Source organism: Anopheles bellator, chromosome 2 (genome assembly GCF_943735745.2).
Source record: "Anopheles bellator chromosome 2, idAnoBellAS_SP24_06.2, whole genome shotgun sequence".
In the NCBI taxonomy this organism is placed as follows: domain Eukaryota; kingdom Metazoa; phylum Arthropoda; class Insecta; order Diptera; family Culicidae; genus Anopheles; species Anopheles bellator.
In genome coordinates, this window is record NC_071286.1 from 2,821,628 (window position 1) to 2,835,025 (window position 13,398).

The following is a 13,398-nucleotide window of genomic DNA, read 5'->3' on the forward strand; positions in this document are numbered from 1 at the left end:
CTAACATTTGTTTCGATTCTTGCACAAAGTATTTAGCGAAAAAGCAAATCGGTCCACCAAACACCGGCATGGAAAATGACCGGCTATGAAACAAGAGGATCCGATAGAACATAAAAATTAGTACGCTGGAACGCTTAATAAGTTACAATTTCTAGAATTTCACCCTGACTCTCACTGGGTTTTTTGGGAGCGTTTACAAACTTTTACACCTTAGACAACAGTTTAACGAAACATGTGAAACATTGTTGGACATCTATACGGTTCTGAACTGATGAAATGCATCCCAAGGCGGAATGAGTCCCCGGGGCGCGGCCGGTAAATTCAACAGGTGCATGAATTTCACGCTCACTGACGCGACTAATCGTTCCTTGAATCCCAACCCGTCCAAGATCTAACGCATACCCGGTGTCAGGTGCGGACGAGCGACTCAACACGATGTGCGGCGATGGGCTCGATATTTCTGGTCGTAATAATTTTCTCACAAAAAACGAGGGACCACCCCCGGCCTGGGCGGTGTGGGACATCTGATAGGAGATCGACCAGGGTTGCCTGCGATTGAAAAGGACATTCTACGCGGGGGTGTGTACGGGCTCGTTGCGTCGTTATGCAGTTGATAGGCGCTTTTCGAGGGCCACGGTGCTTTCCTGTCCTCATTCCGTCCGCTCACGGCCCATAGCCCCTGAGGTTGTAACGAAAGGCCCACGCACACCGTGGGATGCACGAGATGTACTGCCACGAACAGATGTGCCCGCGTGCCTTCGTGGAAGCGGTTCTGTAGCCAACCGTGGCAAGGATGTTGCGAGTTCAGGACTGTTTCATCATAATCAATGCGCCGTTACCTGGCACACCCCTTTCTACCCCGACTCGCCGTCTGCGCATAATCGTTTGATGATTTTAATCGTAGCATAATGAAAATTTATCAAAGCGTTAATCTGGGGCTCCGGGCTGGGTTACCTGTTGCCCGGTGACCACGTTGCGGACGGGTTGATCCATCGTTCCGAAGGACCACCGTTCCGATGCACAGTAATGTCCACACACGGCGCATCTCTCTCTCTCTTTTTCTTTTTCTCTTGTTCAGGAGTAGCCTTCGTCTGCCGCAGCATGCGCCGCTTTTTTCTCAACCGTGACCGGATAAACCGAATTAGTGTGCTCGGTTGAGCGAGAGCAAAGGACTACCGACCGATGGGGCGGCCGTCCGTTCGATCCTTGGCTCGACCAGGACACACGACCAACATCCAATCCCACCCCACCTTCGGGAGGTTTATTTTTATCAAGTTCCTCGCGTTTGTTTTGTCACGCCATCGTCCGGCGACAAGGTGGCTTTTTGCCGTAGGGCGTCGGATGTCCGCATGAAAGGGCACAGCATGGTGCGTGTATGTGCGTTAGTAATTGGCAGAGGTACAGTGTAGAACATCAATTATTTAATCACTTCAGCAAACTTCCAAACAACCGTATCAAACACGGTTCAATCCCATTTCCCGATCACGCCTTGGCGAAAGGCCGCCTTCTGCTTTCGGATAATGAGGCAGGTTTGGTTTGGTGTAGAGTTAATGTAATTATTACTATATTATAAAGATTGAGTAATGACATCTATCCTACAGATATTTACCGAAGACAGAATGCACACCGCACTGTAGTCTCGCCGCACAGTATGCCGCCAGGCACGATTAAGTTCCCAGGAACTTTTTGCCGTAAAGTTGGGCCTTCTTTTCGAACGCCGGCGATTTGATCGCGGTGTTGGGCGCGTAGAACGGATTCATCAAGTGCTTAATGTACGTTTCGTACATTTCGTTGAAAAAGTTCTTAATACCCTCATCGTTCCGATTGTCATGGACCATCACAAACCGGAGGTGGCTCGCCGTGACGAAGCCCGACACGAACCACTGGTTGAACTTGTCTATCGATTTCAGGTACGTGTTGTTCGTTTTCCATTTATGCTCGTCGATCAAATCGAGGGCCGCGTGTGCGATGAACTGATTCAGATGGCGATGATCTTCCTTTTGCTGGTGAAAATAGTGGGACATAGCAAAACAGAGGGAGCGTTATTGAAAGATAGGCCAAGGGCCAAGCCAACGACCACCGAGCAAGGTCACTTCGCTACCTTCGCTTCCTTCTGGACCGTCACAAACTCTGTCTCGAAGATGGGATTATCGTTGTGCCCGACGATTGCAAAGTAATAGCTGCTGCTCATCTTTACCAGGGAATCCTCGAAACGATCCGTGAAAACTCTAGCTCTTTGCGTGGAGAGAAACTTGTTTTGTTTACATCGTTGCGAGTGCGACAAACCAATCCGTTTGCGGCACGGGACGTACAACAAAACCGAGAACTATTGCACTTGTGCTAGAATTTCACATGACCACTGTTTAACTAACAACCGACACACGATCGAACACGTAAAGTTTCGAACTCGATCTTATAGACATGGCAGCGGCTTTCAGGAGACGTCAGATACGAAGGGATCCTTCTACTCTAATGTAACCGTGAACCTGTTAACGTTGTTAAAAAGTGTATAATTCAACAAATTACTTATAACAAATTTAACGTTAATCTTAAAAACACTACAAAAGGTTCAACTTTACACGTTTATTTCACATAAAAACTCACTCGACTGCACTCCTCGTGGGAGTTGGCGTTAGGGAGGACCCGACAAAAATGATTAAATACAAATGCGCGCAGCCCCGGGGGCAGTTCCTGTTATGCAGTATGTTCGTTAGGGACTTTTACTTATTACAATAAACGCGTACATACAAGGAAGCGGAAGGAAGGAAACATTATGTTCCTATATCGATATTTTTGATTTTGTTCACCGTTTCTGCTCGGAAGAAGCTCTATCGATTGATAATAACGTAACGCTTAAAAAGGAGTATCAACGGCATTATTGGACAAACGAGCCACGGCAATGACTTCAATACTTGAATGGACGAAACAAGACGTTTTTCAACGAAACAACTATGTGCTATCACAAATCAAACACCCCGGTAGTGATCGTGCTGGTTGCGGTGTGGCCGTGTTAATCGGTTTCACCGCGCCAGGAGAGGATACCAACGGTATTAACACGGAAAAAGAGAGCTACTGCACTACATCGAAAGCAAAGTAGTGCCAATACGGTATCCTTATGAAGTATACATATATATCGATATAAGAAGAGATACTTTACGAGATTCCTTATGTTAGCGTACACAGTAACTGATTCGTTGTATTAGTTTAGTTAGTTAGGTTAAGCACTTGGCATAAAAGGTAAAGCATCAGGTGCCCTCTTACGTACTGATATTAGTCCGAGCCACCACTTGGGAGCTGCAAAAATATGCATATTTTACACAAAAAGTGCGATCGACGCGTACGGTAGTGGCGTTCGTATTCAACCTAAGCGAACTAAGCGAACCAAGCGGGACAACATCACACGTGACATAAAACGGAGCTGCTGCCCGTTCCGTTCTGCCGCACTTAAGGCATTCGCACCGACAAGGCACCCCTATTTAAAGCACTATTATACTGGGTGGTCCTGGGAACTGGAGTCTGTACTTGTAGTCTCTACAATAAAACAAAAAATGGTATACCAATTTAAAGGCAAAGCGGCATGATCGATCGACTTTCGTGAATGTCAGCAAAATGCGCCATTCGCCGGTTAAACAACACATGTGCGATGTGGTTGCTACCTAAAATGGGTCACATTTCAACGTTTCTTAAGCACATTCTCTATCATTGCTGGATATAAATGCTTTCGCGAATACTGTTCCTGTGCGTCGATGGCCGAGCGGGTCATGCCGGTCACACACAACCGTACTCGTACCAGATCGCACTGTCACGGTTTTTTGGATCCCCCTTCTTCTTGCCGCCAGTGCTTCCCGCACCGTTCGGGGCACCATCCTTCTTGTTGCTGTCCTCAACCCCACATCCCGGGCTGGAACCGGGCGCATGGCCGCTCCCTTCCATCTGCTGCTGGGACTGGGCAGGTACCACATTCGAAGTCGTTTCCGTTTTCAACGTCGTCGTCGTCGTGGAGATTCGGTTTAGCAAAACAAACGTTGGTTCACCGCCGGCCGGTTGGTTGTTTGGTGCGCTGTTTTGGTTGTCTGGTCGCGGCGGTGGAGGTGGTGGGGTCGCGTTGGAAGGCGGTGGGGACGGATTAACGCCGACACCCGTCGTCGCCGTCGGTGTACTAGAGCCGGAATTTACAATCTTATCATCCAGATAGACCGTGCGTCGCGTTCCTGCTGTGCCGAGGTTCAACGTATCGGTTGCCGTATCGAACCTACAAAACATTGGACATTATAGTGTACGTTCGGTGCGTCGTCCAGCGAAGAGCACCGCACCCTTGGAAGCTGTTACGATGTGCCGGATTTACGTCGTCCCGTCGGGAGGACTGCAGACTGCTGCGGATTCCACCGCGAAGAAGTGTAGCATTCAGTGCCTCGTTGTTCGGTTTTCGTTGCAGGCTTTGGCGCAGCTGCGAACTGCGCTGCAGAAGATTAGTGTCCGATGCCACCGAATTCGGCTCCTCGATGCTGTTGTCCGACTCATTGCCACCGGATTCGGAGCCCATCGAAAGGCACTGGCTCTGCGTGAGACGTTGCTCTTCAACCCACGAGCGACGATTCTGGGGAGCAAATTGTGAAACAAAACATAGCAGTAATTAAGGCGATCACGCAATGCAATACGATAAACATCCTTACCCTATTTGGTACACGATTCATCAGTTCCGAGCCCGCTCGACGCATCTTTTTCACCAAATTAAGGCCAAACGGTTTCCTAGAAGAAAAGCAGAATTTGTTGGGAAAAAATTGTCACGAGGTTGCTCACGCCGATGATTCTCACTTTTTGGGTGAACAGCTATCGAGTTTACGGTAGTGTTCCATAATTTTCTCCTCCAACTTTTCCTTCTGGCGGTTCAGATTGTTCACCTTGTCGGTGAAGTTCTTCTCCTCGTCGTGGTAGTGTTGCTTGTCCTCGAGCGAGTGCGTCAGCAGCTCCTGATATTGGGCCAGGATTTGCGAAACGTGATCCATCAGCGTGCGCCGATCAATGTCCAAGCTGGCGTTCATGTTGAACAACATCTAGCACACGGAGTGCAGCACCCGAAGAAATGGATTATTATCAACGCTCATCGAAAACTTCACCTCGCCCGTACTTACTTCGCATCTTTGGTGTATTTTGGTGTACTCGATCTCGAGGTTGCTGATTTGTTCTTTCTTGTTCGTCAGCTCTCCGGACAGCTCGGTATTGCGCAGCTTCAGGCGACTGTTTTCCGTCCGGTACGCTCGGTACTGATCGTGGCAATTTTTGTAGTCCTGCTTTACGCGCTCACTCTGCGTAAACAGACACCGGAAGTCATCCTTCAGCTTGGAGTGCTCTGCGCGCAGATTGTTCAGGTTCGTCAGTCCATCCTTCATCGAGTGCTGCTCGGCGCGCAGTTCATCGATCGTTTTCTCTAGTGCTGCCGTCCGTTCGCGGTGATCGCGATTCTCCGTCTTAAGATCACGGATCGTGTTCTTCAGCAGCTCTTTCTCGCTGTTCAGCGCATCGTAGTCGCTGCTCAGCTGCTCATGCAAACACTGCAACGCGACGTAGTCATGCTGCAGCGACTCGTACTGTTGTCGTTTGGCTTCCACCTGCTTCACCAGCATGTCCTTCTCGACGGCTAGCTGTGAGTTGGCCAGCTGCAGCGCGACATGCTGCGTGTTCAGGGACGCAATCTGTGATCCGAGTGTGGCAACCTTCACCTTTTGGCGCGCATTTTCCTCCTGCAACGACTCCTGGGCCTGCAAAACGGACGAGTGTTCCTGCTTCAACTGCTCAAGCTTTAGCTCGACTTCAGACGGACCGGGCGTTTCGGTGGGCGGCACTGACGCAGTTTCGTCGCAGTTCGAGAACTCGATGTTCTTTTCCACCGTGAAAATCTCCTGCCGGTGGCAGAGGACGCAAATGTCGGCTGACTTCGTGCCACCTGACCCGAACCCGCCAGCGAGCGGTCCATGATCTTTGCCCGCGACATTGAGCACAATTTCCCGCACTGTTTTGAATGATTCGGGATTCTTGCACAGCTTCTCGACAAACACTTCCACGTTCATGTCGTTCCGCTCCAGTTCGCTTTCGTTCAGTCCGAGCCGCTCCAGGTTCTGTTTCACCTTTTTCGTCGCCATCGTTCCATCGTACAGATCTTTCTGCAGTGTCGATATCGTGTCACTGTGCATCTTTTGCTGCGACAGCAATTCTTGGTTTTCTTTCTCCAGCTCCTGCAGCTTCAAGAGCACGCTGGAGCCTTCCTGTACCTGGCGCGCGAGCTGCTCGATGTCCTTCTCCTTCGCATCGAGCTGGCCGCTAGCATTGTCCAGATCGTGCTCACACTTCTCCAGCACCTCCTTGTACTTGACCAGCTCCTTGTTTAGGTTTACGTTTTCCCGCTCGACGGTGGAACACTTTCCACGCAGATCGTACAGCTCTTTCCGGGTGTCTTCCAACTCCCTCAACCGCTCGTTTAGTTGCACACTTTCCTTGCTCTTGCTGTCGATCGATCGCTCCAGATCGATCGTACGCCGCTGGATGCTTTCGAACAGATTCTGCACTCGCTGTTTGTCCTTAGCCAGAGCCTCGATCTGTTTCTCAAGATCGATCTGTCGGATTCGATCGAGCTCTCGATCGTGAGTCTGCCGGTCGATCATCTGCTGCTTCGAATCGATCGCATCCTGTAGCTTCTTGTTCTCTTCGAGTGCGTTTTTAAACACCACCTCGAGCTCGCCGTTTTGCTGCACCAATCGGTTACAGTTTTCTTGAGTCTGTTCCAACCGCAACGAGAGCTTCTTTTTGTCCTTTTCCAGTTCGAGAATTTTGTTCGAATTTTCGTGAAACGACGCTTCCTTCAAGCTATCGAGTGCCGCGAGAAGTCGACGATTTTCCAGCTCCAGTTTGAGCGCACGCGTCTGAAAGAGAAGAAAGCCGCACGCTACAGTACAAACACTTCAAGCACCGTTACCCTCAGCGAGGCGAATTACCTGCGCATTGGTAGTTAACTGCTCCGACAAACTGTTGTCGTTGGACGGAAAATCTTCCGTGTCCGTGTCCGATTGAGTCTGGTTCGCAACGTTCGCATCCGATCCGGCCATCAGGTTCTTCGTGGCCAGCTGTAGCTGTACGTTCTCCTCCAGCAAATCTTGCAATTTACTTTTGTCCACGTCCCTCTCCAGACTCATATCGTTCAGCATCTGTTTGAACTTGATGATCTCCGCCTCGAGCGTCATCACCTGATCGCTGCGTTTCCTCGATCGCTGCAGCTGTTCCTCGAGCATTTCTCTATCGGAAAAGAAACGGTTTTTTTAAACCCGCGCCAATCCGTAACACGCATCCCTGTGCACTCACTTTGTCTCTAGCAGCATCCGATTGTCCTCCCTCAGCTCCTCCACGCGCGTTTTGTAGAACTCGGCGTCGGATAGTTTTTCGCGCAACTTTTGCACCTCAATCTCGAGCCGATCGGCCCGTTCCGAGCGTTCGCGCAGCACATCCACCTCGTCCCGGTACGCAGCGGCCCGGCGTGCTTCCGAGTACCAGTCCTGGCTCTCGGTGCGCAACTTTTCGTACTGGTTGCACTTGTGATCCAGCTCTTCCTTCACCTCCATCAGGAGTTCCGATTTTTCCTCCAACTCTTGCCGTAGCTTCCGCAGCTTGGACTTGTAGTCTGCCAGTTCCACCGCCAGATGGTTGTTTTCCGACGTTGTGGACGGAGTGTTGGCCGTGCTAGTCGAGGCGGAGGAAGCATTGTGAAGGCTGCTCTTCGAGCTGGAACTATTGACCAGTGCCTGCTGCTCACTGTCGGTGATAAGCGAACACATCCACTTGCCGTGGTACTGATCGCGTTCTTTGGCGAGCCGCACCAAATGCTTGCACATCAGTTCCGGCGGCAGCTGATCGACCGCTTCGGGTGTCAGGACCAGTGTTTGGCTATCCGTGACCTGCTTGATCACCTCGACGATCGCGTGCTGCGTATTGACGTCCAACTCTTTGATGCGTGCGATGAAGATCTCCTTGTTTGGGCATTGGACGGCGGCACCCAGCAGTAACGTGATAAGCAGTTTCATCTGTTCGAGACCCCCGCGCGTCTCGGGTGAGTGGCCTAGGATCGAACAGTCTGGCAGCGTCAGAATCGTCTGGCCCAACTCTTCGTCGTACAGGTTGCGAAGGTTCTTGACGATTGCATCAAAGTTGCGTGTCCGGGCCGTCGCGAGCGGTGTCAGCCCTTCCATGTTGCGAATCTTGGCCGGATGATTCTGTGGTTCCGGATCAATCTGCAGGTACACGGTGTGCAGTATGGTACCGTCGAGCAGCGACACGTACCCGGCAATGATTTCATGCCGAGGCAAGCACGACTCAATCTAAACGAAAAGAAACCACAAAACGATATAAATATATTAATAAATAATAAACCCACCCTCCGTCGTGGAGATGTGACCATTCCGTTGCGAAATGGAATCGGAATTTGTAATTCGACCATCAACCCAAAAGCGCGACGAAGCGACCTCACCGAGCGTGCGTACCCCAAAGTTGCATGGTTTTCTTCACTGCGTGTTTTTTTACTTTTGGTTTCAGTTTGGTGCTCAAGAGCGTTTCAAGAAAAGGGTCAAAAACCAGCCACCCACAAATGATCGACTGTTGCTGGCCTTGCAACGGAGTGAAGTGGTTCCCTTTCGGATCGCAGACATTACCCAGCACCAGTGGCCAGTGCACCTTCACCGGCGCTACGCTGGAGATTCACTTTCATGCCCTTTTTCTATCACCACCGTCCTCTATTTATAATGTAGCGAAGGGAAAAAAAAACGGTCGCTGGTATGCGCCGCGGGGAATGTTAGAATAGCACACCCCGGTGCTTTGAAACGATGTTATTAGTTCGGACAGAAATAAGGCCACAACCGTGTAGGTTTCCGTTTTTGGAAATGCAGGTGTTTGACCAATGGACGGGGCGAGACCAAGCGGCTACGCGGATGTAATACAAAGCACTGGGTCTTTAGCTCACTTGGGGCAGATCATCCCGATTTGCGAAAGGCAAATCATCCACATTAGACCCATTCGATTGCCCCGATGGTGGGGGGCAAGGCGTCATGGGGTATCACAGACGGACCCGTTCTATAGCACCAACCCCCAAATGTCGCGAAATGTCCAACTTACCCACGACACGAGCGCTCCATTTACAAACTCTTCGATTTCGCTGGTCGACATATTTTGTCCGTTTTTTATTCGTCCAACGCGCAAACACACACACAAAACGGGAAAGCAAACTATCGCACGAAACGTCGACGATAGTTCCCAGGGCACAAACGACGGAATTACATTTAGCTAATCTCACGCAGGTAACATTCTCCTGCATTCGCGAACCGCGAACCAAGAGGGTTTTCGGGGGAACTGATCAAATCATTTCCGCACGCGGCGGGACTGCGGGAAATCCTTTTTCTTGCCGTAAATTCACACCAAGCGATTTGCGATGCGATTTTCTTTTGTTTTTCTGCTCGTAGCAAATCGTTGCGGGATGTCAAATGCACTCCGAAAGACTTAGCAGTCCGACACTTTCGATTGCTTAGATTCAGGCTGTTAAAAACGGTGGTAGCAACTGAGCTCCCATTTCCACAATTAGTTTCATACTTTCGAACACACTGAAAGTGTATGATCGATGATGTAAGATGTTATTAAAGAATATTTTTGCTTTATGGGCATCACATCATATTTAATCTATAATCTTGGACCGATTGCAACGCCAATCGGCAAAGTCCGACTGTCAAATTTTACTTGAATTGAAGTTTTAAGTCTTTCTGCAAGAAAATATGGCTCTTTCCGCTCATGAAAAAATGCCTTTTTCTTTTTTTTTCTCTCCAGATGCTGTCAAAAATCGCGTTATTGTCAAAACGCAAAACACATTGAAGCATTCTCTGTTTATTAAAGTGCAAAGTGGACGATTTTGTAAAAGCGCTGAAATAAACGATTGCAGTTAAAATGGAGTCTTTGGCATTGATTAAGAAAGAGGATGCTGTTGAGTAAGTTGGTGTTCAATAAGGATTAAAAGGTATAATAGTAAATTATTTTCCAGAAGCGCAAGAATATGTCGATGGTGCCTGTCGCACTGTGATGCTTTGAATCTTCTATCGAACGACAAATCAGGACAATATAAACTTCAAAAAATTTTCCATTTCACCGGTCTTCAGGTAGTAAAATTGTAACAACAGACACCTCATTTTTAACATTTGTAACATTTTTCCAGATTAATTTCTTACCTGTAGTTCCATCGTATTTGTGCACGACGTGTGAAGCGCGCTTGAAAAAGATGGATCGGTTTCGCTGGCAATGCAATGAAAAGAATGATTTGGTCGATAAATTGATCGAACAGCAAAATATAGCAAAGTACGAATCAGAAATCACTCAAGACCATCTTGATTACTCTGCCGAACAAATGGTTTTCACAGAATTGTCAATTAAAACCGAAGTTTCCTCGCCGGATACAGCGAAGGATTTGCACTTGAATCAGAAGAGTGGTACTGTTCATCAAGCGAACAGGACAAATGAATGTGGCAATTCACCTGATGATTTATTCGATGCAGATGAAAACCCAATTACAATCAAGTTAGAGTATGAAGAGGTCGATGAGCTGCATCAACTGCAAACAACAAATGATTTTCTGGATAACCAGAATAACCTCAAAAGCCATCGCAAAAAGAAAAAGCACCAGCACGTACGTCGTTCATTAAGGTTGGCACAGCCATCTAGCCTAAAGATGCATATACGCACTCCCACTGGCGAAAAGCCATACCAGTGTGAAGTTTGTGACAAAGTCTTCCGTTCACCAAACACACTAGCACAACACTCGAAAATTCACAACAAGGACGAACAGAGTAAATGTCCTCATTGTTCATCCACGTTCGCACAGTTATCAAATCTAAAGATTCACATCCGTACTCACACAGGCGAAAGGCCATTTCAGTGTAAAATCTGTTACAAAGCCTTCTATTCACCAAGCAGTCTACAACATCATTCGAAAATTCACAATAAGGACCTGCAGTATCAGTGTCGTTATTGTTCATCCACGTTCGCACAGTTATCAAATCTAAAGATTCACATCCGTACTCACACAGGCGAAAGGCCATTTCAGTGTAAAATCTGTTACAAAGCCTTCTACACATCAAGCCATCTGACAAAACATTCGAAAATTCACAAGAAGGATGAACCTCAATGACCTCATTGTCTATTCAACTACAGTTTAGTTTGATTGCTGTATCAACGCAATAATATTAATATTCTGGAAAAAACTGAACTATGAATAAAATAAGAAATCTTTAAAATAAAACATAAAAGCGGTGTAAAATGATAAAGGTTTATTAATATAAAGTGACACTAAGGATCATCAAGAAACACTCCATCGCTCTTGGTTTTCAACGTTTGTCTTAAAGCAATAACTTCAGGTTGTTGTTTTATTATGCTGTTTATTATCGCTGATTGGTCCTGGCCTGTAATAGACTCGCTCATGGTGGAGCACCTTCGTCCGCCTTCGTCCAGCGTTCGCGTATCGCTGTCGATACAATCTCGCTATATCGGTTGGTTCATCGTCCGCTATTTCCAGATATGACCCGCCTATGGGAGACTGACGAGGCGTGTCGGCACATCGTACAGTGTGCACAGCTCGCTGTTGTCGGTGCCAAAAGTCCATCTGATCGGTAGCTCAAAAAGAAAGAAACACAGGCACAATTGCGAATGGCTTCTACTTTCGGAGCGCTTTAGAATGTGACAAAACGCTAACCATGAATCGGTTTTTGAAACATCGAACAAGATACATCAGGTATTGTAGACCACGACGACTTCCGTTAGACAAATGGAGGACCTCCATTCCGATTCAAATCGAAAGCAGCCAAATCATAGAAGCGTTTTAAATAAAATGATCGAAATGAGTGCCCTTCAAGCAACTCAATTTCTCAGGAGCGCCGTTGTTTACAAACAAACTTTGGCTCTTTCTGCTCTGGAAGAAAATATGGCTCATTCTGCTCATGAAAAATATGGCTTTTTCTTTTTCTCTTTCCAGAAGCTGTCAAAACACATTGAAGCATCCTCTGATTATTAAAGTGCGCCACTTCGATTGTACAAAAGCGCCTTAATACCCGATTGCAGGCACAACAGAAGATTCGGCATTTATTAAGAAAGAGGAGGGCGTTGAGTAAGTTGGTGTTCAATAAGGGGGAAAAGGTATGATAGCGAATTATTTTTCAGAACCGCAAAAATATCCGATAGTGTTTGTCAGCCGATGATGCTTTGGATGCTCTAACGCGCGACGAATCCGGACAATATAAACCAATCTTCGATTTGATCGGTTTTCAGGTAGTAAAATTGTAACAACAGATATCTCACCTTGTTCCACAAGAAAAACTGGTTTACGAGACTCTTATTTTTCCAGATTAATTTATTACCTGGAGTTGCATCGTATTGGTGCGTGCGCTTGAAAAAGATGGATCTGTTTCGCTGGCGATGCAATGAAAAGAATGATTTGGTCGATAAATTGATCGAACTGCAGAACACAGCGAAGAACGAATCAGAAATCACTCTTGACCACTCTGGCCAACAAACGGTTGGCACACCATTGTCAATTAAAACTAAAGTTACCACACCGGATGCAAGGAACGATTTGCCCTTGACTCAACAGTGTTGTACTCAGGCAAACCGGATATATGAATGTCGTGGAAACCAACCATTCGAAGCAGAAGAAAACCCAATTACTATCGAATTAGAGTATGTAGATGTCGATGAGCTGTGTCAACTGCAAATGAATGCTATACTGTATTATGAACAGGACGACCTGCAAACAAATCCCTTAGAATTGGTTTGTCAGGATCGAGAAGAATACTCTATGTCAAAAAACATGTGTGAAGATGGCACAGAATTGTTGATCAAAACTGAAGATAGCACACCGGATGCAGCGCTAGATTTGCACTTGAACCAGAAGAGTTGTACTGCTCATGAAACGAATTCGACATATGAATGTTGTGCCAACATACCGGATGATTTGTTCGAGGCAGAAGAAAATCCAATTGCAATCAAATCAGAGTACGAAGAGGTCGATGAACACCAACATCTAACAAAACCTTTCGAATCAGAATCAATCGGAATCGGAACTCCGCACATTCGCACTCATACCGGCGAAAGGCCTTACGTGCGTGAAAAAGCTTTCAAATCACTAGGCATTCTGCTGAATCATTCGGAAATTCACATTAAGGACCAACTGCATCAGTGTCCTCATTGTGCATTAAAGTTCTTGCGGTTATCCCAACTAAAAATTCACATCCGCACTCATACCGGCGAAAGGCCTTATGTGTGTAAAGTCTGTGAAAAAGCATTCACATCACTAGGGAATCTGCGGCATCATTCGAAATGGCACAATAA

General features: G+C 47.3%; 3 protein-coding genes and 1 long non-coding RNA gene across 4 annotated transcripts in view; 2 read left to right on the plus strand and 2 right to left on the minus strand.

Annotated features, from left to right (window-relative positions):
* Positions 1–1,582: 1,582 nt before the first annotated feature.
* Positions 1,583–2,246, minus strand: LOC131210659 (probable trafficking protein particle complex subunit 2). The gene is made up of 2 exons (XM_058203938.1): positions 2,102–2,246; positions 1,583–2,003 (listed from the first exon to the last, which is right to left on the minus strand). The coding sequence occupies exons 1-2, from the start codon at positions 2,189–2,191 to the stop codon at positions 1,668–1,670; spliced, it is 426 nt and encodes a 141-aa protein (XP_058059921.1). The 5' UTR covers positions 2,192–2,246; the 3' UTR covers positions 1,583–1,667.
* A 383-nt stretch (positions 2,247–2,629) lies between these two features.
* LOC131208786 (girdin) lies at positions 2,630–9,204 on the minus strand. Its single transcript, XM_058201674.1, has 8 exons — positions 9,154–9,204; positions 7,354–8,363; positions 6,990–7,287; positions 5,133–6,917; positions 4,816–5,054; positions 4,674–4,749; positions 4,314–4,597; positions 2,630–4,252 (listed from the first exon to the last, which is right to left on the minus strand). Exons 1-8 carry the CDS (start codon positions 9,202–9,204, stop codon positions 3,769–3,771), a joined length of 4,227 nt encoding a protein of 1,408 aa, XP_058057657.1. The 3' UTR covers positions 2,630–3,768.
* Positions 9,205–9,907: 703 nt separating this feature from the next.
* On the plus strand, positions 9,908–10,628 carry LOC131211143 (uncharacterized). Its single transcript, XR_009156882.1, has 3 exons — positions 9,908–10,013; positions 10,067–10,181; positions 10,238–10,628. It is a non-coding gene; the product is annotated as an uncharacterized LOC131211143 (long non-coding RNA).
* A 119-nt stretch (positions 10,629–10,747) lies between these two features.
* Positions 10,748–13,398, plus strand: part of LOC131211819 (zinc finger protein 85-like) — an 8,324-nt gene continuing 5,673 nt past the window's right edge. The window contains exon 1 of the mRNA XM_058205450.1: positions 10,748–11,167. Within this exon, the coding sequence (XP_058061433.1) occupies positions 10,748–11,167 (420 nt within the window). The remainder of the gene's footprint in view (positions 11,168–13,398) is intronic.

Excerpts from the sequence above, each read along its gene's own strand:
- LOC131208786 (XM_058201674.1), bottom strand. The coding sequence starts at position 9,204 with ATGTCGACCAGCGAAATCGAAGAGTTTGTAAATGGAGCGCTCGTGTCG. Across the intron at positions 6,918-6,989 it reads AGTTAACTACCAATGCGCAG|ACGCGTGCGCTCAAACTGGA; the intron begins GTAATTCGCCTC and ends CTTCTCTTTCAG. Across the intron at positions 4,598-4,673 it reads TGAATCGTGTACCAAATAGG|AATCGTCGCTCGTGGGTTGA; the intron begins GTAAGGATGTTT and ends TTTGCTCCCCAG.
- LOC131210659 (XM_058203938.1), bottom strand. The coding sequence starts at position 2,191 with ATGAGCAGCAGCTATTACTTTGCAATCGTCGGGCACAACGATAATCCC. Across the intron at positions 2,004-2,101 it reads CGGTCCAGAAGGAAGCGAAG|CAAAAGGAAGATCATCGCCA; the intron begins GTAGCGAAGTGA and ends TATTTTCACCAG.